The following is a 25,149-nucleotide window of genomic DNA, read 5'->3' on the forward strand; positions in this document are numbered from 1 at the left end:
GAGCTGGCTGCACTGAAACCATTTCTTTAATCTGTGTTAGAGCTGCCCAGCCCAGCTCACAGCGGGAGGAGCAGCATGTTTAGCTCAAAGCCTGAAGTGCTGGCATTGCCGTGGGAGACCCAGGTCACAAACCACCATAGGCAGAGAGATGGAGGCCAAACCTGGAGGTGGCTGTGGGCACAGGGGGACCAACTGTGCCAGGATGATGCTGGGATCCTGTATTCTCCTAGTTCTGTCCTCCTGGAGTGGAAGGAAGGTGCTCTGCAGGGCACTGCTCTCAGCCCGTGTGTCTCTCCAGCATCAAACCATGGAATTCAAATTGTCAATCTCTGCCTTGTTAGGATGCAAGGGGTTAAACTGTTCTTCCTATGCAAATTAAGCTTAATTAATCCTTTTCATCAGTTGCAAATATACCTTCTGAACCCTATTAAAAACATGAATATGCAAATTCAGACCTTTTTTAATACTCATTTTCAAGGACTTGGAGTCAGGCTTGATTATTCGATTCCCATTAACAGCCTGTAAAACCTGGTGCAAAATTTAATTTCCATTTTAAGTTACAAAAAAAAAAAAAAAGAATCTGTTGGTAATTAAGCTAATTACAGTGTTACACTAAAGAGGAGACAAACAAGGAGGACAAGATCATTCATTACATTTAACACTGGTTACAGGACCTGGGGACTGTCCCGCGTTAACTGAGAAGCCAGGAAACATCAGTGATGGAAACAGGGTGTGTGTGAGGAGGCTGTGGCTTTTGGGGGGCCTGGTGCTTTCCTCACCTTGGGAACAAACCTGCTTCAGTCCCATGAGCCATTCTCCTCCTCCTCCCAAGGGGAGAAGCAATGAAGAGGAGGTGCAGCCAGGCTGGAGGGGTCCTGTCGGTGTCGTGGGGTCTCTGCACGGGTCAGGAACATGCTTAGGGTTGGAGTTTCAAAGTAGCCTTATCTTCCAGAGCTGAGCATCCTGTGCAGGTGGGACCTCCATCCTCCCTGAGCACCTTCTCTGTGTATGGGGTGCAGAGGGGAGGTTTGCTGACAACTCCCTTTGCACTGGCAAAGCCATCAGAGATGACGTATGACAAGACTTTGCAGAGGCATCTACAGACTGCTGCTCCACAGCCATACTGGGGGGACAACGAGGTACAGGATGTGACCCCCTGTTGCTCATGCCTGTGGCCAGCACAAGTTGGGAGATGCCAGCAAAACCAGCTCAGCCTACACCACCCAATCCTCCCTTGTGGTCACCCATCAGAGCTTGGCAGTCAGTGCTGGTAGCTCTCAACTTGCCCATCAACCATCCTGTGCCTCCAGGCTTTGCCTGCATATAATTTTAAAAAAAGTAATGCTATAGGCTGTTAATTATTGTTTACCACCACAGTGTTCTCTTAAAATCAGTCCTTAGGATGCCCAGCATCTGTTCTGCACTTGGTGCTTTCTAGTGAGTTTGCAGAGTTAATGTGTGCCTTACCAGAGCTGTAATGCTCACCTCGGGGTGCCAGCACGGCCTGGTGGGCTCAGGTGAGGAGTCCCATGGCTGGGGTTGGCACACATCACACAGGGGATGCCCGCAGGAGGTCAGGGCTCAGTGCCCAGGATACGCTGCAGGACACTCCAACACTGAACCAGAACGTTGGCATTACCTACAGACTCACCCAAAGACCTCCAACACCGGCAGGATGCACCCACCCAAGGGATTTGTGCTATCTGGGAGCTCTTCTCGCTCCTCCTCATCTCAGCGCAGCTGCCAGCATGAGCAACTCGGCTCCCCATGGATTCGGTTCATCCCTCGCCATCACCTCCTCTCCAGGGCTGTTCCTGGCCCTGCCAGGACTCCTGGTGAGAGGAGCTGTCACTTCAGAGCACGACACTCACGGGCGGCTCTGCCTCACAGCAGCGGCGTCAGAGCAGGAGCTGATCACGTACACACCCAGGGGCTGGAGCATGACTCCCAAACAGAGCTGAGGAAAGGCTCAGGCACATGGAGGAGCCGGGAGAGCAGCGCTGGGGAGAAGGGGTGAAGGAAGGACAGGGTGATTCGCCATCACCTCACTGTGTACCAGGCTGTGCATGGTCAGTGGGGAGTGGGGGGCACCTCCAAAATGAAGGACCTAAGTGACATCCACAGTTTGCATTTCTTTTTAGGAAGGCCACTCCTTGGCACTGGTTATGGGGCAGCCTGGCAGATGAACCAGTCACTACCAGCAAAGTGAAGTATCTGCTGTCATACAGCACAAATGTCACCCAGCAGATGCTCCTGAAGAGGAGAAGTTCATCTGCCAAACTTCAGAGCCTTTCATCCGCCTGGAGAACATTTCCCACCATGCTGATACCAGAAGTTTCTGATCATTATCAATGGAGTGTGACAACAGAGATGATAAGGGAAATGCTCTCACCCTCTAGCCAAGCCCTTCGACCTGCCTGGTGCGTCTTGTCAACTGTATCATATTTTGGGGAGAGTCAGAGATGCAGAACTACCTTCTCAGTCCCCGCAGGCAATCAACTTGCTCCCCAAACCATGAGATATGATTGCCCTTATTACTTTAGCTTGTATAGCAGCGAGCCTTGTTAATGGTCATAAAATTATCCAGTCCTTATTTAAATCCTACAGGCGTCTGTGTTTCAATGACCTCCTGATGGTCTCTGGCTTTGCTCCAGGCTGAAGAAGCATTAGGAGGACCAGGAAGGAAAAAGAGGCAGCGGGAGGACTAAAGGAAAAAACCCAAAACCACAACAAGCAACAGTCAACAAAGAGAATTCAAAGTGAAACAGGGAATATTAAAGAGAGATCCATCATTCAGCTGGAGAGTTCAAAAAAACATAACCTGTCATGAAGAGAAGGAAGCAGCATCAGGTAAAATTAGCAACACTAATAAACTCATCAGCACTGGAGCCTGGGCCAGGAAACAGCACAGGGAAGATGAAGGGGTTGGTAGAGGCTTGATCCCATGTTGGGGAAGCAGAAGAAAACTGACACAACCTGAGGGAATGTGCTTTGGTGGAGGAATGTGGTTTGGGTGGAGACAAAAGACATGGGCTTCTTCCAAGACCTCCAGAAGCAAGAAACTGCCTTTGTGCTCCTCAATTTACATGGCAGCATTTTCTTTAAAGTGTGTTTTTCTTCTGTTTTGTTCCTTGTACTTGCTCTGAGGGAAAACACGCAGAGAAGGAAGGCTGGAGACACAGACACTGTGGGTGGAAGGAACAGGAGGAGCCGCTGGGATAGCCTGTCCAGGGCTGGGCTTTGGCCAGTGATCTTTCTGGAGCAAAAATCTCATCTTTCTTTCGGATAAAAGACTGTTCCCCTGTCCTTTCAAATAACATCTGCAAATCCCCAGAGTACCGAAAGATTTTACAACAATAATCCCCCAAAAGAGAAATGAGAACTGGAAAAACCCCCAAGCAGCCGAGAACTCCTTTAATGTAACCAAGCTCCAACACAGATTTCCATCAATTTTGCAGCAAACCTGAGTCATGAAATTAAAAGTAGCATCAGCATATTTCCTATTAGCTACAGTTTCTTTTTCAGAACAGATCATACATTCCTACCCTATTTTTCTAGACACTTGTGTCAATGCGATATCATCAGATGCCGTTCAGTCTTTCCTCTTAGCCTGAAAAAAGCTTTCCTGTTGGGAAGGATGGGATTTTAATATTTAAAAAAGACTTCGTGAAAAAGCTTTGCTGGTTTTTTACTTATTTATTTATTTATTTATTTATTTAATATCCCTCCCATGATCAGAGTGGGTGCATTTTGTAGCTTTTAAATATCATGCAAGTTTTAGCAACGCTGCTATTAAACCCGAATCTGCTGTCACAGCAGGCAGCAGGAATGTGATTCACACCAGCACAGAGAGCCTGTTCCATCCTCCCCAGCTCCTGTCCTTAGCTACGGTCACCTGGCATCAGACACCATCATTGTTTTCCCAACATCTCTGAACAGCTAAAAGCTCCAACAGAACCAATCTTGCCCTGGCTGTGCCCTCTCCCACCCCGAGCAGCACAGCCCGATGGGGTCTGGCATCACCTCGGTGATGCCTGAGGAAGGCTCTTGCCTGTCACCCCCTGGGGTTTATTTTGACACGTCCGCCCATCAGCACAACTCAGAACACTCTCAGCTGCCTCTGAGCCCACTGTTGGGTTGGGAAATGAAAAGGGCAGGTGCTGCTCAGTGTTTGTTTGGAGCGAGGGGAGGGGAGGAAAGGAGGACAAACAGCAAGGCTGGCACTGCAGCTGTTCAGAAATGGTGGCCTCTCCTTCCATCCAGCGCCCTGTTTCTTCCATCCATCCCCTGCTCTGCTCCTGCCCTTCACTCTCTAGGTACCCAGCTCCATCATGGCTCCATGCTCTTCCCCCTTCTCCTTCCCTTGCTCCTATAGTGTTACATGGAGAAGATCCAAAACTAACATCTGCAAACTCCAAACTTCTCACGGCTCATCCCAGAAGGGTTTCCCTGGTTCCCTCTCAGGCATTGCACACTTCCAGGACAATGCAAACAACACGTGATGACCCCAAGAGCCGGGAGACACAAAGCAGGAGCAAAAGGCTCCAGGTTCAGAGATGTGCCCTTAGGAGAGGCATGAATCTGGTGAAACCTGCCTTAGCCCAGAGCTCTGCTGCTTTCAGACTGTATGGCAGCACCCGACAGCTCCGTGCCTGTTCGGTGTTTGTATGTGCACACGGATGGACAGGGCTGATTTGCAGGGGAGCAGTTTGAGTGAAGGGAAGCTTCAGGCAACACTGCAAACGAGACAGTGCTGTCACACACACACACACTCTCCTGCAGCCATGCACCAATAAATCATATTTTACAGCCTACAGCACATAAACCCAGCAAGCGTGCACAGAAACCCAGCGAGCACACGCATGCTTGTGAGCGCTCCTGCCTCCCCCCTCCACCCAACTGCAAATTTATTACCCAGTTCCCAAGATTTTCTGAAAGAATTTTCCACAAACAGGGCTGGAGCTTTGCAAGTCGTGAGCCAAACCCAGATGGGACTTGTGCCCTCACCACCTGGGGTGGTGGCCACTGGGATCTCTGTTTGCACTGCCCCAGGGGGCTGCACCCACAGAGCAGGGATGCAGGGAGTGGTGAACACGGTGGCAGTGCCTTTGATGGGCTGCTGAGCCCATATAGCTCATAAAGGAAGGAGCAATCACTGTGAAATTCAGTGTCACAGTTACTCCTTGCAGCTCCTCGTGGCTCAGACAAGCAGGATAATGACAGTGGCAGAGATGGGAGCTGCCGTGGTGTCAGGTACAGCCATAGGTTTGCGGCTTCATCCTGAATTCAGTGTTGGAACTAGAAACGGGGAAGTCTCAGCTCCTCTTCTCCATGGCCCACAGGTGGCCCAAGTGGCTTTGCAATGGTCACACCTTCACATGAGCAACTCCCAGGCTTCCATGTGTGAACCTTAGAGAAGGCAAGCTTCCCAAAAGTCCCAGTTTCCCATAGTGCCCTCTGAGCTCACTGTGCAGCAGCATAACGCCATGAGCAGGGCAGGGACACTGCTGGCTAAAGCAGAACAGTCACCCAGCAGCTTCCCAAGCCACGGACAGGTGCTGCACCATGCCAGCACATCCAGCCAAGCACCCACCCTCACCACACACCTCTCCCAGCCACACTGCCGTATTAAACTTAGCTGAACAAATCAGTCTTGCTGGGAGAACAGAGAGCAGAGCAGTAATTCATGTCTCCTCCCCACCGGAGGCATCTCAGAAGCCTACTGTGTGTTCTCTCCCAACTTATTATCCTTTCCCTCCTGGGAGGCAACTTTCCAACGGGCAGAACATGTTTTCCCTTGTCGCTCTCCAGCATCGCTTCTCGCCTCACCTGTGTTTTGCTAAGATAGAGGGTTTATTGTAAACTTATTAATTACTTCATTTCTCCTGCAAGGAGCCAGGAGAAAAATTTTCCGCGGCAGGCAGGATCTGCTATTGTGTTGGTGGCGGAGCTGAATGCGGCTGACGTCATGATTCATTTTCCCCATGACTGGGGAAGGCGACTCTCCGTGCCATGCCGTGCATATGAATCAGGCAGCCTTCCCCTGGCACAGCATGCCCAGCAATTCATCTTCCACCAGGACTTCTTCAAGCAGAAGAGAAAACGACAAACTTTTGCTATTGCATTTCCCTGCAGAGAGGAGGGCTGGGGAGATGGGGGCTGCAGCCTCCCCAGACCTCACGCTTGTCCCTTCACCTCTGATCTGGGGGTTGATAGCAGATGTTTTCCATGCCTGTAGATGCATCAACAGGTCCCCAGCAAGCCTGGCCAACCCTGCAGTCAGTGCAAGTATCTCAGCAAACTTTCTAGCCTGATCACTGCTACCTTCTCTCCAAGCTTAGGAAGTTCCTGCTGAAATCAGGAGGAAATCAATACACACAGAAGTTTATAGCAAACTGATTTGGTTTAAGGCAGCAGGGCTTGGAACTAGATGATCTCTAAGGTCCCTTCCAACCCAAACCATTGATGATTCTATAATTCCATAATTCTATGAATGAGACTTGCCCGGAAAAACAGAGATAATGATGTCCTCCCTTTGCAAAGCACTACCAGCATCAGACCACTGATGTGCTCATCCTCTACATGTGGGAGAGGATGGCAAGGCACAGTGTGCATCCCAAATAAGAGTCATGCACCCAGTTTGGGAAGTGACACTTTATTGTTATGACAGAAGAGCTACATCCATTATAACACAAAATGTTAAACATCTGGGGATGCTCCACCCTCCATGGAGGGGAGGAGGAGGGACACCTCCCAGAACAGATACCCACAGGGTGGTGGCAGGCAGCAGACTAAAGCCACCAGCACTGAACGCAGCCCAAACTGCTCCCTTCCACTTCCTACAGTCCTGAGATAACCAAGAACCCTAAAGCCTCAGTGAGGAACCAAAAGCACGGCAGTGACTGAGCCACAGAGGGGTCAACACAGGTACAGGGGCTTCAAACGGCCATTTATGCTTATGCTCGTCTGCTGAGTGATGGCAGACTCAGGTCACTGATGTCTTAAAAATAATTTCAACCTTGCTGAGTGATGAGATGTTTGCAAGAGCAAGAGACTTTTCCTGGGTCTCTGTCCCTGGGGACAAGCCCTTGGCTCCCATTAGAAGAGGACAATGATGGGGCAGGAAGCACCAGCCTCATGCCAGGTTTGTCTTTTTGCTGGGGCCCAGATTGGGGGATACCTTTGGAAAAAGCTGCAAATGGTGGTGCTGGGGCTCCTCAAACCAGGAGTTCCCACCGTATTCCCAGACAGATGCTGAGAATCTGGGTAGTGATGAACACATGGCCCAGTTCAAATGCAGGGATTGGATCTTGGCACGGGAGAGCCCTGGAATGGAGCTAGAGTTGCCCTCCCACAGGAGGAAAATTATGCTTTTCAGAGGAATTGGTGAGATTTGTGACTCAGCATGAAAGAAGGGGGAAGAAGGAGTTCCCTGCAAAACAGAAGCAACCCAATACCACAAATTAAGGGTGGTGGACATGAGAATTTTTCCTCACTACCTCAAGTGTCCTGCCCAGGAGGACCAAACCCTGGCTGGCAGTGGGACACTAAGCAATGGTCTGGCGGCTGAAGAGGTCGAGGGTGAGGGCGCTGAGGAAGGCTGGGATGCTGTCCTGGCGCAGCAGGTGGAGCTCGATCAGCTCCCCGATGGTTCGGGAGAACTCCGTTTCCAGAAGCTGCATTTTTCCACCGGAGGAGCTGGAGGCCTAATGGGAAAGAAGAACAAGCCCATTAATACCAGGGGGTTTTCATTCACCTCCCGTGGCACAGGAGCAGTGTCACCCTGAAGCCTCCTTTGCACCGAGGACATGCCATCTGTTTGGCACACGGCATTCCTGAATCCTGCATTCCAATGTCCCCATGCAGGACCCCCGTGTGAGCCTTCCCCAGTGACAAATATGGTGATGGGGAGGTGAGGGGTTTGACCATCCTGGAAAAAGCCTGTTCTGCCAGCACACAGCAGGGCTGCCTACATGAGGGTCACTGTCACCAACACCACCCAAGGTGGCAGGAGCTCTGCACAGGGGTTTTTTCTCCATGAAAACACTTATTCCTGAAGTCACACCACTTCTGTAGGAGGAAGCAGACCTGTTCCTAATTAACATAACTCCTTCCCAGTGAGTACTGATCCACCCCACATCCCTGAAGTGTTTAAACCAGCCTGGCATCACACAGCTGAAACCTCCAGAGGAATTACTCCAGAGATGCTCTCAAGAAAATAAGGAAACTCAACGTGTGGGAAGACATTACAAATCTCCTGTAACATATAAAACAAGCAAAAAAAAAGCTAAATGCAAGAGAAATAAGGGATGCTTGAAGCCTCTCCTGCCCCCAGAGGCACAAAAGCAGCTTGTTTATTAATAAACAGCAAAAACATCACAGTGCAAATGCTAATTTTTTTCCCCTGCTATTTTCCTCTTCAAAATACTACCATTCCTAATTGCTTTGCAGCTCTGCTTCCTGTCAGACCGAGGTGGGACCGCACAGGTGGTGCAGGGCACAGCCAGCAGCCCCCTCCCCAACCAAAGGATGCCAAGATCCAAAGTGGAGGATTGCCAGGTGAGGGGAGAACATTATGAACTTTCCATGTTTGGGTCCCTTGGGGTTGTGAGGAGTGCAAGGTAGAGAGGATGCCCCTGTCATCCCCGAGCCAGGCAGGGAATCGAAACAAGGTTTCCACGTGGAAAAGTGAATTAGCTTTTGTTTAAAGCTTCATTTTGGCTGGGATGTTTTTCAGCAAATCCTGTGCTTTGATCTGAAGCTACCTGATGCCTCCTGTGCACCTGAGGTACCACTGAGGGTACACAGATCAAAGAGGGAAGCGATGGCAGATGAAGGAGCCAGTTGGAGGCATTGGGAAGGACATAAATCCCCATCCCACGTAAAGCCAAAGGTGCCTGCCATGTGAGGCTGTAGCAGAGCAGCAAGCACAGGGGCTGGGTGCTGTGGCAGCAGCACAGGTTTTATTTTGCAAATCCTCCCTGGATTCAGCTGTTGGGAAGTGCCAGTTTTGGAGGAAGGTCCGAGTATTATGAATGCATCACTTGTGTCTCCAGCTCTCTTACCGCTGAGTTGGATGCATCTGAAATGGGAATTCAAGCTCTGTATGAAATACACAGCCTCCCTCGCAGATTTAAAACACTCTTTGGGCACAGAATTAATTTCCTAACAATTTACAAGCAAATCCATTAATTGGTTTACTAGTTTAATTAATTAAAGTAAATTCCTTAAGAAATTTAGCATCCAGTGCCAGACCATTTGCTTGTGTTTTATGACCACAGAAACTGAGCAACATAAATGTTTTAAATTTCCTCTACTTTGAGCTCACTGGTGTCGTGGGTGAAGGCTACATTTGAATATCTTCTCTTTTTTTATGAGATTAATGGTAGTTTCTCTCTACTATTCTTCATAACCAAAGTTTGCTCCTGCAGCAGAGGCAGAAGAATAATAATGTTCAGAGAAAGTTATGTGGACAAATACATGCTTCTGAGAAGACTGGTATTTCCCACCGAGTTTTCTCAGCTGCCAAGGGAGGCACCATCCTCCCTGTCACCCCCACGGCCTCTGTCTCCCCAGGAACTCCAAAAATCAAAGAAAACCCCCAAATGCTTACAAACCCCAGACATCTCACCCAGGTTTCTTATGATTGCTTCTGTAACAGCCACAAGGCAAGGCAGCCACTTGGAAAAAAAGCAATTCTTCCTCTGCTGGGAGATGTTTACATGTGAACTTAGAGGATGGATGCACTTGCAGTGCAGCTCATTCAATCTCACACTGCTTTTAAAAAAATGGAGAAACTTTTTTTTTTCTTTTTTTCCCCCCAGGAGTGTTTTAAAATTGCTATCATTGTTACTTTTCTTATTATTTGTTTTTATTGCTTTTTTTCTTCACCCATCTGTTCATAATGTAGTATAGACTGGGATATATAGATAGATTTGCTGCTTTGGGTTCAACAGCGGGAGTACCTCTGCAGCCTGTGCTTTACAAATAAAGTGATTATATTAAATAATAGCAATATGTTCCCATTAATTCACAGGATTTCTTTTCAAAAGGCAGCCTGCACCCTGCCTGGTGCACTCGCTGGCAGAGAGGGAAGTGCCCAGGGCAGGAACAGGAGCGAGCAGGGGATCATGGCAAGGCAGGGGGATGCACAGGGGTGTGCAGGAACACGGAGGGGGAGCACATGGCGGGGATGCTCTGCTGAGTGAATGCTGCAGGGTCTGGTGTTTCACACTATTCTGGATCAATGCAGAGCATGCCTGTGACTCCAGCTCTAAAAACTGGATTTATGAAAATAAGAAACGTGAAATTTCCAGCGGTTCAAAACTGCAAGGGCACCCGAATCCTCCTCTTCACCGTTCATAGCTAGGGTTCCCTCCACCCATTTTTAAACAATTTTTTAAAAAATTGAAAATAGTCTCAACCCTGAAAGGCAAACCCCTGGACACAATTCCTGCTGACAAGAACTTGCAGGTGCCAGCACAAGCCAACTATTCGCAGCACACTCCATGTAATACAATCACCAATCACCCTGCTGATGCATTCCCTAAAATTCTAAGTTTCGATGAAGCCAAAAGCCACCCCAGCCCATCTAGGAATAAAATGCAAAGCTGAGAAGAGCATAAACAAGTGTCACTGATCCATGGGGACAGTCCATGAGTGGGAATGGGGTGAGAGAGACCAGAGCATGTTCAAACCCAGCCCTGACTGCTCTGTGCCCAGCACTACTGACATCATTGCTATAGCATGTTGCTCTTAAAGAGAGGGCTGAAAGAAAAAAGCATCAACACTTAGAGTCAAACTGAATACATGGGATCAAAGGAACAGCTGGACCTGTGAATATGCCCATCCATCCCAGAGTCAATGCATAGAGGAGACAATGCAAGAGGACACTCTGGGGACCACCATCATTCTTCACTCCCTCTTTCCCCTTTGTGCTGAGCCAGACAAGTGCAGTGCTTCACTAGAGATGGAAATATTCCCATCTCAGCCTCAGTTTCCCAGAGCACAGAGCAGCCTGGGATGCTGAAGCTAAGCACTATGAGAATACCATCTCTCAGGTACTCTGTACATAGCCCTATACTGGTTTCTTCTAATTCATGGGAAAAGTCTGTCTGGCTCACTAAACTACCAAGATTCAGATCTCTGTTATGTTTTATTCAGATCTCAAATACTTGCAAAAGGAAAGATATCAGCTTTCACTAAGCTCTGTTGCCAGTTCAGTCTGATTTAAGGACTATGGGGACCTTTTCTAGAAAAGCAAAGGAAATCACTCTTCCCAGTCTTACTGCACACCCAGCTCTGCTGGAGTGGGTGGGATGTGACTCTGGTTGTAGATTTGAAGGGTGACACCCTGTTTGTCTCCTCACAGGCTGTGCTACCCCACAGCAACCAGATCAGGGGCAGACCTCTCTATATCATAACCCACATCAACACTGGTCTATTTAGCACAGAACAACACGAACTTGGAGGAGCTGCTCTGAGAAAGGAGCTGTTAGCACAGCTGTTTCTTCAGGGGAATCGAGATCAGCAGCCGCCTGCCAGAAGGAAACATCATAAATCTTCCTCTTAACCCTGGAAACCGGTAAATTATTCAAGGCTTTATAGTTCAGATATACATGTAAAAATCTCTCAAATAACCACCAACGTGGTAGAAAAGCAGGTTCTTCTCTCTGATGAATAAGGAGCAGACAACGCAGATGATGTGGAGGAGCAATCAGCAATAGGCATTCCCAAATGTCCCACTCGGTGGATGGACTTGCAGCTGGGTGAACCAGGCTCATAAAACTGCAACATATGGACCATAACAGGCTCTCTCTGCCATTTCAGTGTAACATGTACAGGACTTCTGTCTGCCCTGGTCCTGCTGAGATGGCTCTTTGCACCTGTGCTGCTTCCCTGAAAGCCAATACCCAGCACTTCCTTCTCTGCTTCTTCCAGCAGCTGAGGGGCAGCTATGTGAAAAGTGTGACAGTGTCTCCTTTAGTCACTCACAAGCTACCATGGTGTGGTTCAGAAGTGCACTCAGGTTTATACCCATTTCCTCTTCTCTCTGACATATTTTGGTAGCTAAAAACAATGGCTCCAAAAGTGCCATCCACTATAAACTGGCATGCAGTGTGACTTTAATCACACAAAGGATGCTTCTTGAAAAACATGGGTTGAGCATAAGACCCAAGGTCATGCAGACCTTCAGACACTGGAATAAGACTGAAAAGAGGGTGGTTGCATGCCCCAAGGAGAGAGCTGACATGGGGATGTGGTATCATGAGAAAGTATGGAGTAGAAATGCAGAAACAGGGAGAAGAGGGCTTCAGCATTCTAGACAACTTGAGATTTCAACATGAAGTGAGGATTTTCTACCTCTGATTTCCACACTGAGAAAGCACAACTGCTTTTGGGGATGCAATCCATGCAGGACATGTGTTCCTGCAACTTCAAACACACACCTCAAGCCCCGCAGGTGGAGTTCCTGAATGGGTTTTGGCAAGCTGACAACAGGGATGGTGGAGCTTTGTGCCAGGCACAGCAGGTGAGACAGTTGTGTCTCAGCTTGGGAATAAAGGAGGCTCAAACACCTCCACAGTGTGCAGAAGGATGAAGTCCTGGGCTTTGGCAGGGCTGCCAGAGCCACCCCTTGGCGTGGTGACAAACCTTTGCTTTGCAGATGCCACTTGGCCACGCTCTATGGTAGACAGTGCTTTCCAAGGCTAAGATGTATGAGGGGTCAAAAGGAGCAAGTGAATCATTGTCCGGTGACATTTACCCAGCGAATGCATCTCGAAGGCCCCATCTCATCTGCTCTGCTCCTTCCATAAATCACTGTCCGTGCTGTGTCCCCACGGACGCCGGCTCGGAGCACACACAGCAACCAGCCCCCCATGCGCCGAGGGAAGGGGCAGCGCGGCTTCACACCCAGCGCTCCACACGGAGCTTCTCCCTGCTCTGTGCAGGCTGCTCCAGCACTAAGGGCCATGCTGCAGCCCCCGTGACCCAGTTCTCACTGCCTTTTCCCTTCTCCTTGTGGTGCTCCCCACCCTACCCTGAAGAGCGCTGTGCCATCCACTCCAATGAGGGTTATGCACATCTCCCCACCAGATCGACCCATTTGGCAATTTGCCTTCATCACATGAATCCCTCAGAGCTCCTCCTCATGTGGGGCACTCACTCCCTCTTCCCAAAGCCTTCATGCATCAGCAGAAGCCCTCAGGGTTGGCTCTTCCACCTGATCACCTCCTGCATCTCTGTTGCCATGTGTGCCTCGGAGCCTTGGCCACACTGCTGGTCCTGAAACCCCCTCATCTCCCTGAGGCTTCCCCATGGCACCCATGGCCTCCCTCAGCACTCACTAACACACACAAACCCTGCCACAGTCCAACAAACCTATTTGAAAATTTCCTTTAAGAAGCTGCTGGCTCTGACCTTTAAATGAGAAAATCCTTTTGTTTCTGCCTCTTGCTTCAGATGCTGAGATTTTTCTAAATGTCAAAGGCCGCCTTGTCCACGTGCAGATGTTGAGGGGGGAAGCAGTGGTGCTGAGTGGGCTGGCACCCTCTCTCTGGGGCTGCAGAGCTCATAAATCACCACTTCAGATCACCCCAGACAGACAGACAGACAGACGCAGGGCAACCCACCATGCACAGAGCCAGCCAAAAAAGCTGGAGTGCCCAGAAAAAAACCAAGGAAAATATGTGTGTGTGTGTGTGTGCACATGCAGGAACTGCCTGCTGAAGTTATAACAACCCAAACACGAGGTTTTGAGATTTAATTGCTCGAACTTGGCTCTCTCGGGTGATGATATCATTATCAAAATACCCCAATTGAGTTATGCCTCACCAATCAATCTCTCCTAAGCATCATGCACTGCTCAAATACCAGGTCCCCAGGTAGCCTCTAAATCACTTTAATTACAGGCCGTTCATTTAAAATTAGGGAAATATTAAAGAAAAAAAAAAACAAAAAACAACACAAAATTGAACCACAAGACATGCTTATGGCTGGAAATATTTATGAGGTTATTTAGCAAACTGTTTACTGGTTTCCTTCTTTTTTTCATGGCAACTGGCAGGTTCCAGCTGGCCTCACAGGACGCCTGCACATTGTGGCTCCCGCAGGATGTGCAGCACTTAATCAATCAGGTCACCTCCCTTTCCCAAATGACCATTCCTTGTCTGCAGCAAAATTTCCCCCCCCCCTCCCCCCCTTTAATATCCTCATTGTAACCCAAAGAAGAAGAGCACTTCTTTATAATAATTGTTTTTTGCCAAGACCTCTGACCTCTGTGTCACCAGCTTGGTATATAAAGTGAATTTATGAGGCAGACAAGGATGGATGCCTGTAAAGGGCCTTCCAGGAAATGTAATGAAAAAGCTGCTTTTAGCTGCTGAGCAAAGAAAAGCAAATGCCTGGCAGTGCCAAGAAGAAAATTGAATGCTGGGATGGGGTAAGTGAGAAACAGCCCCGTGCGCAGTGAGATTTATAGCAAACATTTCCTTTCTCTTTCTTATTATTCAACACTGAGATGAACCACAACCCCAGAATGCCTTTGGAACAAGAGGTCAGCTCATATACTTCCATCTTAACCAGAAACACGACCCAGGCACTGTGTACACGAGGGGCAGCAGTGATGGGGTCCTGGATGCTGCACCAGCTCTGCAGCAAAGGAACGCAGAGCGGGGTGTGCTGCGCCAGCCTCTCCCCACAGCTCCCTGTTTTGATCTAGGTGAGCTCTCCTGCACCTCACGTCAAAAATGAAACATGAAAAAGAGCAGGGACATGTGCTGAAGGGCTGCACCCCTCTCCATGGGGGAAACCTGCTGGTGTTAATCCTGGGGGACAGTGCTCTGTGCAGCAGAGGGCGAATCAACACCTTCTTTCAAAAGGTTTCTCCTACAGGTTAATGCCCTTTAGACTGTCAAATGCGATGCCATAAAAATAAGATCAAAGACTTTAAAATAAGGGAAGCATATTTTTTGATTCATACTATTACTATTTTATATCTGAATATTCCTATAGAGCTTTTCATCCTGGAAGACAGGTCTTTGAACTGCTGTGATTTCACCTATCACTGAGGAACAACCCCTGGGGTAAAATGTGACAGCTATTATCAGGGTGCATTAATGTTACTGAACAGTTCAGGACAGACAGAGACAAATATATCCAATTTAAATCATAGGTTTGAAGAACTACTGCTCAGTGTGGATTAATACCCATGCATTTTCCAAAAGGGCTTTGAGAGTTTTTAGAGAACAAGTGCTGAAACTAAAATTCCCTGTCTCATCTGTAGGATTCATTCAGGCTCCCATCATTATGCTGCAAATTGAACATTGTCCGAGAGGGAAGATGGCAATGTACATGATTCACTCATAGTATCTACTTTTGCAGATTCTGATGGGATGTCCAAACCAGCCACCAAGGAGACTCACCCTGTGGAGATTTGCTGAGGTGATACCTAAAAATGGTTCCACTGAACACATGGCTGGTGAGAGTAAATCACAGCAGATTGCTCACATCACAGAGAATGGAAAACCACATGGGATGTCACTCTAAACTAATACTGGCAGCTGGCTGTAGTCGGAGCTTGAGGTCATAAATTATAAGTTTTTAACAGACTCAGATCTGCTAAATAGTGTTCACCAGCCAAATATGCTTATAAGCATTAAGCATGGAGGAGTAGAGATGGGAACAAGGCACAGAGCTCACAGAATTTTTCCAACCCCATTTCATATCAAAACCCAAACTATGACATTAAGCCTTTAAAGCCAATACCTCCATAAAATCTCAGGATCTTTACAAATCAGTGTTTCTCCTTGTTATACAGCGAAGCTGTGCTGATCCCCCAGCCACGGCTATCTCTGACCTACAACAAATCCCTTCGGAAAGAGCAGCCAGACGTGCGTTATCCCATCTGCTGTCACACCACGCGGGGCAGGGCTGGACCGCTCCAGCACCCCGTCTGCAGCTTCCCAACCATCTGTGAGGTGACCGTGTTGGACTGGTCAAGCTGCAAAATGAGTAGCTAACAAGCATTAACAACATCTAGCCCATGTGTTCTGTCTAGTAAAATGCCAACCCATCTGTCTGTAACATCAGCGACTCCGTAGAAGCCATATGCAGGAGAGACATAAATTAGGGAGAGAAAAATCTCCCGTTACTTTCTCTGCAGTGAATCTGCAGTTGTCGCTGGGAATGTGAGGGACTGGGTGTTTTTTAAGTTCTGTTTTCCCAGCCAAATCTCAGGCTCATGTAGCTCTCCAGCCCTGCCATCCAGAGGCAGTTTTGGTCTGCACCTGACCCTGGTGAATGTGTTTTGGCACAAAGAGAAAAGTAGCTGCAACTCAAACCAGCTTCCAAACCGCTCCCCCAGGAGAGCCAGAAGAAGAGAGACAACTTGAGGGAGATACCAGGGACTGGCAAGTGAACCCAGCATACAAGAAACCCGCAGTTAGACAGGGAGCTCATTAACCAGCCAAGCTGCTTATCACATTCCTCTCCACCTCCCTTGCTGGAAGCTCTCTGACCTGGAAGGAACAGAGGAGCAGTAAACCAAGAACATGGAGTTTCCGGAACAAGAGAAGGAAGCACCTATGGCAGAAGTGCAAGAAAAAAAAAAAAAAATCATCTGTGTGAGCTGTAATTAAGACAGCCTGTTGCCAAGGCAGGGAGATACTCCACTTGTGAACTGCAGCTGGGAGCATGAGGTCTGTAAGAGAACACAAGCAGCAAAGTTTATCAAGCCCTGCATCAGTGAGAGACGTCTGGAACCACGGAGAATTTTGACGGCAACTTCTGAAGCTGCGGCATTGCCTGGGAGATAGGCACCCCCTCCCCAGAGCAAACCACTGCTCCCCAAGAGGCAGAGCTTGCTGGAGCCTTCATCCCTCACTGAGTCACACCAGATACGTGCCGTTCCGCTGCTTGGCTGCTCCTGCTTCATGGTCCTGCTCAGAAGCCTCTGCTTTCCTGTCTCTGGATTAGAGCAAATCAGCAGTAAAACCCAAGACTCCCCTCTGAAGTGCCTGCACGTGACACAGAGTGAAAATAGGTCATACAGACTTCAGGACTCACCACCTGCCAACTGGAAATGAATCCCTGAGTTTGGGAGCTGGGCATCTCACTTTGCCTGAGATGGAGGGAGAATGCCTGGAGCTGGGAATGAACAGAGGACACATGCTGGGGAGGCACATCTGGAGTGACTGCTACTCTGCCACACTGCAGATGCCATCATGTGATTAGCACAGTTATCCTTATCATCTTTTTGGTATCCTTCTCCAAGTCTTGCTATAAGCAGGGTGGATGGAAGGCTAAAGAACTGAACAAGGTCCTGTTACCAGTAATGGCTCAAGGGACTGTAAGTGATAAAGTTAATGACAAGCAGACAATTAGACCTTTAGCTCTGTGGCTGAGGGATGGGGCAGTATATGGAGCATGCCTGTTCCCGCCTCATTGAGTTTGCAAGGCTTGTGGGGGAAGGAGTAACAGATGGACCTGATGGCAGAGTACAGCTGAAATTCTCACCATGTTTATTCATTACACTCTCCTAGCTCTTGTTTGTCATAGTCTGGCACCCTGGGCTAAAATGCAGGTTCAAGCTTTACATCAAGGAAATTGGTGACACGTATTAGTCACCTCTGCACAGAGCCAGCTCCGCATCACAGCCAGCGCTGCGCAGACCAAAGCCACCGCTCATCTAAGAGCAAGAAGAATTGGTCAATAATTACCCCTTCCTGTGGGACTGTGTGACTTGCTTACAGTTATGATCTACCAAAGTGGAATTTAAGTGTTGGCTCTGGGAATAACGTTAGTGGCCGTTGCAACATCAATAACCAAATGTCACAATGTTAGCATGAGCTGAGGAAGGTGCTTTTACTGCTCTCGCTTTTTTGCTGGCTCACATTTTCTTCGTTTTTCTTCATTTGAAATCGCTGCCATCAGCACGACTGTCAGCAGGACCAAAGTAAGCCTGAGTTGTCAGTACCCAGAAAGTCAAAGAAGGAAGTTGATTCTGAACACGCAAAATGATTTTCTTGTGTCCTCAAGAATGAGTTTTAACCCTTAACAGCTCACAACTCCACTGTGGGGAAGCACATTTCTCAGAGTGCCACAAGTAGAAGTTTATACTGAGAAGAGATGTTATTATTTTTTAGATGTCAGCATTTCTTTCTCAGCTTCAAGACTTCTGAATTCATGGAGCTGATGGTTACCAGTAACTCTGTTTGTGGAGTTGCTCAACCAGACTTGTAGTCCACAGGCAGGAAATCTTGAAGAACAAGTCACCTGGCCTGTGCAGGTTGGGTATACCCAGCTTTCTTGAAATGGGCTTTTAATGGTAAAACCCAATGTGAAACAGAGACATAGGACTCCTCTCTCCTTGAGCAGGTCTGATCTCACCGCAAGAAGAAAGCCCACGGCTCAAGAGACAGAGGTTGCAGCTAAGGAGTGAATAAATAGGAAGATTGCAGTATTCACTGAAACAGTAGGAGAAATTCTACTGTACCCCTTGGGGGGACACTCGGCCCTTTGGGCTACGACACATTTGCTGAAAGTTCCTGCTGTTGCTGCCTGTGCTGTCATTTGGCACTAACCTCCTGAAGAACATGGCAAGACAGCGCTGCTGGTTCTCATGTCTGGATGAACATGCTCCTCTCCCCGAAGGGAAAAGGAGAGGTTTTGTGTTTAGCGAGTGCGCCATGTTCGAGCAACCTCCGAGGAATCTGCCTGGGGCCCTGGGCCTCCCCATCTGACACACATCTGACTGGTTGTCTCTTCCTGCTGGTGTTCTCCCACTGATGTGCTGCCATCCGCCAGTCAGCTCCTTCTGCTGCAAGTGCAGGGGGGAAGAGATTTATGCAGACACCATGTATGCAATTATGAAAACAGAAGACAAGACACCCGGATATCACATAAACTGATGCATTTTTGCTGGCAGGCTTTTTGCATGATCCAGTAACAGCTGTCATGCTCCAGCTTCTCTCATCTGAGCTCTGCTACCACTTCAGCATCCTTCCACATCCTTTAAGAGGGCTTCCTTCCCTTCCTGGTACAGCCTGCTCCAGATGCCACAGCAAGGCAGGCAGTAGCGTGGGATGCAAAGGGGAGACAGTACGGCTGCTTTTCATAGCAGCACTAAAACGAAATGTTCACTTCTTTAGGCAAGATGCTGCTCATTAGCAATGACCTCGAGGCATGCAAGCTGCTCTACCAGCAATCTCTCCCACTCTGGAGCTCTTTAAAATTTGCCCTTTTCCTGTGCCAAGTCTTTGGCAAGCTTCCCTGAAGCCCAGTAGTGATCTGCAGAGATACACACATGTTGCCCAGTGCTTTCTGGAGAAAGGTGGTGCAGGGGCTTTCTGGAGAAAGGGGAGCTGGTATGGAGCTTGGACTTCATGTCTTGTCCCCTACTCAGCATATCATTAAGGGAAGGAAAGGACAAGCCTACAAGTTTCCCTGCCAAGTCAGCTCCTGCTGTGAACTCTAAAGCCTGGGAGCCTGTTAGTGCCCACATCCTCCTGGTTTTCAGCACTCCATGCTATGCTTGCTTTTGTAGATAGATTTAACCTTTCTAAAATTAACAACAGAAGAGAACTTCTTTTGGCAGAACACCAGTTTTAGAAAGATGGAGGAACACAACATTTTCCAAACACTTGAAAACTGCAGACTGAAAATATGTGTTAGTCTCTGCAGTGCATGCTGGTTTTGCTCATTATTCTGAATGCTAATACATTAATAGATCCTCTCCTGATTAGCGGCTGCACTAGGCTCTCTTTCTAGGAACACATATGGCTCCTTCTTGCCACAATATTGGAATAGAGAGCCAAAATATTTAAACACTGACACTAAAAAAAGATTTTATCACCCCCATCCTGATGTAAATAACTAAGGCTGGAGCCAGCTCTTAGCTCTATATGCCTATCTTTCAAAAAGTTCTTAATCAAATATGAATGAACTGGCTGAGGCCCATCTGAAGTAATTGGGCTGTCTGTGGTTACAACGCTGCAGCAACAAAACCACTGTGACATCCTCTTATCCCACAGGATGCTCTGGGTCTGGCTGAAAGGAGCACATACAAGTTGGGGTTTTAGACCCAGGTGTGTGTGCAGTGGCTGGTTCTGCCTGCAAGAAAAGGAAACACATTTTTTCTTTCCCCACACCTGCGAGTTTAAAATATTGTCCTGAATTAAGGTGATTTTCAGGGGACTCCCAGATGTCTACACACGGCAGCATTTATCCCACCTGCTGAAGGACATGGGAATTACCCAGCACACAGCCCAGAGGGTATGGTAAAAATTCTTGTAGTGTATATTGGGCTTGTTTGGAGTTGTAGGTCAATTGCCAATACAGAATTGCCTAAAAGATCTGTTCCTGCCTCATTTTTTCCCATGCTGTGCCATTATCTTTCCTCTCTGCCATATGTCTTGCCCTAATCCTACCTGTCTAGTGCCATCAGCTGCTAAAATAAACAGCAGTTCCCACTTTGTGCTGTTTGCCCTGCTGCTGATCAGACCTGTCACTGGCTAAGAGCGACACAACCTGACTGCTAGCAAAACCCTGAAACTTAAAAAAAAAACCTTTCTACATTTCAACAAGTGAGACCTGAAAGGGGAGGGACTTCAGGTCTGTACTCCAGAAAACACTTATCACTACAGAGCTGAAACATGGTGTGAAAATAAAAGCTCTCAAAACCTGCTTTCACACATTCCCCAGCGTGCCCGGAGGTGTTCCTGCTCTGACCCACCTAACAATGCTCTTGAGAATTGTTTTCACAAGCAAAAAATACAAACAAAACAGCAAAAGAGTCAAGAAGTATTTCTTCAAATGCCTCCAATCTAGGCTGTGCTCTAAATACATTGTAGAAACAGCACTAATATATACTCAGATGTTACTGAAAGCCACAGGAAAAGACCTCAGCAAACACTGAACTGTAATACAGAGCAGGTCCTGACTTTGGTGTCAGGATTATTTGAGATCACTGACCTCGTCCTACTCAACCAGACTATTTTATAACTCAATTGCTTTATTTCTATAGATGTACATGAGATACTTAACATTCTTTCTTGTGCAAGAACCAGACAAAAAGTAGAAGATGCAGATGAGAAAACATGCGGATGAGCTCCCTTGGAGGTTTCACGGACAAAGATGTTTAAACGAAGTAATTTAAAACCAGAAAGAACCTCACAAACAAAGTGTTTCTAAGCATCTCATTCCACTTGCTTGTTTTCAACTATATTTGAAAAAAACCTCAGAGGGAACCAAACCACTTTAGCTGCTGCTTCCTCATTCCTGATGTCCTCTGGAGAACATCACCAACCTTTTTTCCTACCAGTTACATGCCAAAATTTCTAGAACAAGTAACTCTACAGCAGTTAGGAGAATTGAAAAACATTATGTAGTCATTGCTTGTCACAGCTCTGAAGGGCAGGGAAGTACCAGCACAGCCTGAGACTGGCAGACAGGAAGAAATGGGCTTCCTACAGCATCAGAGCAACAAAGAGCCCAAAGGACTTGGAGCTCGAGTCTTGCTTGCCTCCTGTCCTGCAGAAACCAGAGCTTTCCCAAACCATGGGGCTGCAGGGAACGTGCAAGATGTGGGATTCAATTCTGCAATAATCAACCCCAAACTCTGTGTCACGGTGCGGGGAGGGAATGCCCACAATAAAGCCAGCAGTGATGCCCAGGCACCTGCAGCATCCCCTGGGCACAGCCCCAGCCAGGGCTCAGCCTGCCTCGGGAAGGGCCCTTCAGTGTGCACAGGGCTGTTCCAGCCCAACAACCAACCCATTCATCCCCATGACTGCTCCATTCAGGACGAGCTGACACATCCTTCCCACAACAGAACCCTGCAAATGACTTTATTTAACCAGGGAAACAGATTTGTGTTGTTTCTAAAGACAAACGAATCTAGTTTTGGCTGCAGAGGGCCGAGCTGGGCCCCTCTCCGTGCCAGTAAAAGCATCAGGATTGTGGAGGAGACTTAAGAGACTGTGTTTACTTTTAGTCTCCCATGGATCATAACTGAACAGGAAAAAAGGGCTCACACAGCACAACAGATCAGGCTGTAACTGTAAAGGAGTTCAACACTTTGGATCTGTTTCTCTCAAGCTCTCAATGAATTTTTTTGAATTTAGAGAAAGACTTCCCACAGTTTACTGGTCTGCAGTGAGAGTGGGGCATTTTGGGGAGAGGATGGTAAAGCAGAAGATTTCATAGAATCACAGAATAGTCTGGGTTGGAAGGGACCTTGAAGATCATGTAGTTCCAACTCAAGGGGGATGCTGCCCACTAGATCAGGCTGGTGAAGGAAGATGCTACTCTTTACTATGTTGTCACTTTTCAGCACATACATGGCCCCAAATGTGGCTGAGCTCTGCCCAAAGATGCAAATATAAGTGTTCCTGTGCTGGAGGTTCCTGCCTGTGTGCTTCAGACAAAAGGGAAGAGGGGAAAGAAGTCCCCAGAGAAGCAATCAAAAGTGCCCAGGGGCACAAAGCAGGTTGGCAGCAGAGGCAGGAGCCATAGACAGATCCTGCAAGTCCCCCCAAAACATCCAGGCTGTAGGGAAATCTCTGCTCTCTGGTGCAAAGGCAGAGGAGGATGCAATGACATGGATTTATCCTTAAGTTGCTGTGCAGGGAGGCACAATTCTTTACTTTATAGTGCCCAGTTATTTAACCTTAATGCTCCACTGACACTATTTTTTGTATGGAATGTTATATACGTGTCTGTGTACAAATTTGCAGTGTTTAAATCACGGATCAGAGGTGACCTGCAAGTTTGTGAATGTGGAGATTCATGCAGCATGAGGGCTAGCTGGGAGGATGAAGTCATTAAGATGTGTTCTCATCTAAAGTTACTTATGAATTATTTGTAAGCTATTTTCTCACTTATTTTGTTATAATACCCCCACATACTCACTCACCAACCAGTAAAAATAGCTTACCAGTGAATACACGTTTCGGAAGTCTGTTTGCCTATTTTCCCTTTGTGCTGCAGCTGCTGTTGCCATGCTGTCGTTGCTATGTTTTCCTTTTTCTTTCTTTTTCTTAAGAAGAGAAAAGGAAAAAAAAAAGTCTATTCCCTAAACATGCTAGACTCAGCTCATGGAACAAAATACCTGAGGTAGAGCCTAGAGGAATATAACATAATCTGGCTGAAAGAGCATAGTTTATGTGTAGAAAAAAGCCTTTTTGACACTAATACACAGATTCTTCTCTGAAAGCGTTAATGAAACCACAAGTATTATTTAGATCAGGTAAAGATCACTAAAAAAGAGTATTAATACGTTACAAAATGGTCAGGGAAAGGTAAAACTCCATGCTGAATAGGTTGATAAGGAGGTAGAGGGGAAAAAATGAGATTTAAAAGAGTAGATATGGCCAAGTCTCATCTGGAAGACAAGACAATGAAGTTGCTCAATAAGCTTGTTAAAACAGTTCTTAAAGCTTGAAAGCTAAAATTTGTCTCAGTGGGACAGCCCTGAGAAATACAAATGCTTTTTCCAAAGGCTGCAAGTCCAAGGTGGAAATTTTGGTTCTGGGTTGTGGGTCCCAGGTTGCTGCCTTCTGCCTCTGATCCCTGTATGAAGAGCAGGCAGTGTTTGCCAGACTGGGGTTGGGGCTCAGCAATTAAGTTCTGAAAATACAATTTGGGTTGCCCATTCCTCCGTTGTCCCTCAGCTCAAGAGGAACTGGGATGATTCTCCCATCCTCAGTCCCCTGCTGGTCTCCGTGGAGGACCATGGAGAAGAGCTGGCAACATGATGACAAGAATCAATAGCTTCAGCCCAACTACTGATGATTTAGAGCACAAGAACCTCCTGTGAGATGGCAAAATGACTTGGGTGGCTTAGGAGTGTGGAGAACTGTGACGGAGGACCTGTGAAATTTGGGTCACTGGGCAATGCTACAGCAGAAGAAATTCGATACAGACAAGTGCAATGTAGTGTGTGTTGTTCTGCCTATTTGAAGGACTCTTAACATGCTGATGTGTTGGAGATGATGTAACCTCTCAGAAAAATAAAAAGCCAAGTGCCACCGTGGCTAGTTTCTAGACAATTTCTCTGTGTACAGTGTCACTCGAAACATCAAGCAAAAGGTTAGAATAAAATGTGCTTGAAAATAAGGCTGGGAGTACCATGTCATGGTTTTATACAGGTTGAGAGCATGTCCTCTTCTGAGCAGTGAGTCAGCCTTGGTGAGTTCAGTACAACACGAGGGCAAAAGATAAATTAGGTTTTCCTTGTTTGAGGCATGTGCTGTTTAACCTGCCTTTCTGCTCATCACTGACTGCATCCCGGGGTCACTGGGAGAAACATTAAGGGCTGCAACAATTTACTGCAGAATTAAGACAGGCAACAGTAAACAGAGGATGGGCAGGGTGGTGAATGCTGAGTCAGATGTTACACTAGAGAAGACACTTCCAGTATTTCAGGTACTCTTCAGCCATTGCCCTCCTTGACTGAGGTGGGTGAGAATTACAAAGTGCAGCTGGATTCAAGATGCCCCTTTCTCTTTATGGAGTTTGGATGCATTAGCTGCCATTTTTCTTCCTGGAAAACCAAGTTTCCATAGGTCAAAACCCCTCCAACCCTGACCTGTGTGGGGCAGGGGTGCTACTCCTGACTGTGAGCTTAAAGCACAGCTTGCTCAAGACCACTTCTGCCATTCACTGTGTGTTAATTACTCCTGCCTTTACCCACATCCTGTCAGCCCCAGACTTTGGGGTCTGACAAAAACCCCTTCCCATGAGGACAGCCACTTCCAGCCAAGCCAAAGAAATCACACAGAGCTATGTAGTCCCATGATTAAGAGCTGTGAGTCAGGAGCTTCCAAGTTTATTCCTCACTTTGAGTCCCAGCATGAACTACACAAGTAGCATCATTTCTCTGCATCTCAATATCCTCACCCTCCACTAGAACTAATAACAACTCCTCCACTGAGCAGCCCTGCTGTGAGAATCAATTGGTATTTGTAAAGGCCTTTGAGAAATGTAAGGCACAGTCTGTATGTGAAAATTATTGATATGATTCATTACCAGGCATTCATACTCTATTTATGCAACTCCCAGTCTATTACTAAATATATTGTCCATTTGAATATTGAAATCACTGCTGCTAGTAATTTCTGCTAGTGTTACACTGGTCTTTCAGAGGTA

General features: G+C 47.4%; 1 protein-coding gene across 4 annotated transcripts in view; it reads right to left on the reverse strand.

Moving 5' to 3' along the window:
- Nucleotides 1-6,639: 6,639 nt before the first annotated feature.
- The window catches only part of MAD1L1 (mitotic arrest deficient 1 like 1), a 348,924-nt gene continuing 330,414 nt past the window's right edge, over nt 6,640-25,149 (reverse strand). For all 4 annotated transcript variants that reach the window (XM_042037256.1, XM_042037260.1, XM_042037259.1 and 1 more), the window contains one exon: nt 6,640-7,706. In XM_042037256.1, the coding sequence (XP_041893190.1) occupies nt 7,548-7,706 (159 nt within the window). In that variant the 3' untranslated portion in view covers nt 6,640-7,547. The remainder of the gene's footprint in view (nt 7,707-25,149) is intronic.

Source organism: Corvus kubaryi, unplaced genomic scaffold, assembly GCF_017639235.1.
Source record: "Corvus kubaryi isolate FWS band 111438036 unplaced genomic scaffold, C.kubaryi_AGA036_p1.0 37387, whole genome shotgun sequence".
Lineage (NCBI taxonomy): Eukaryota > Metazoa > Chordata > Aves > Passeriformes > Corvidae > Corvus > Corvus kubaryi.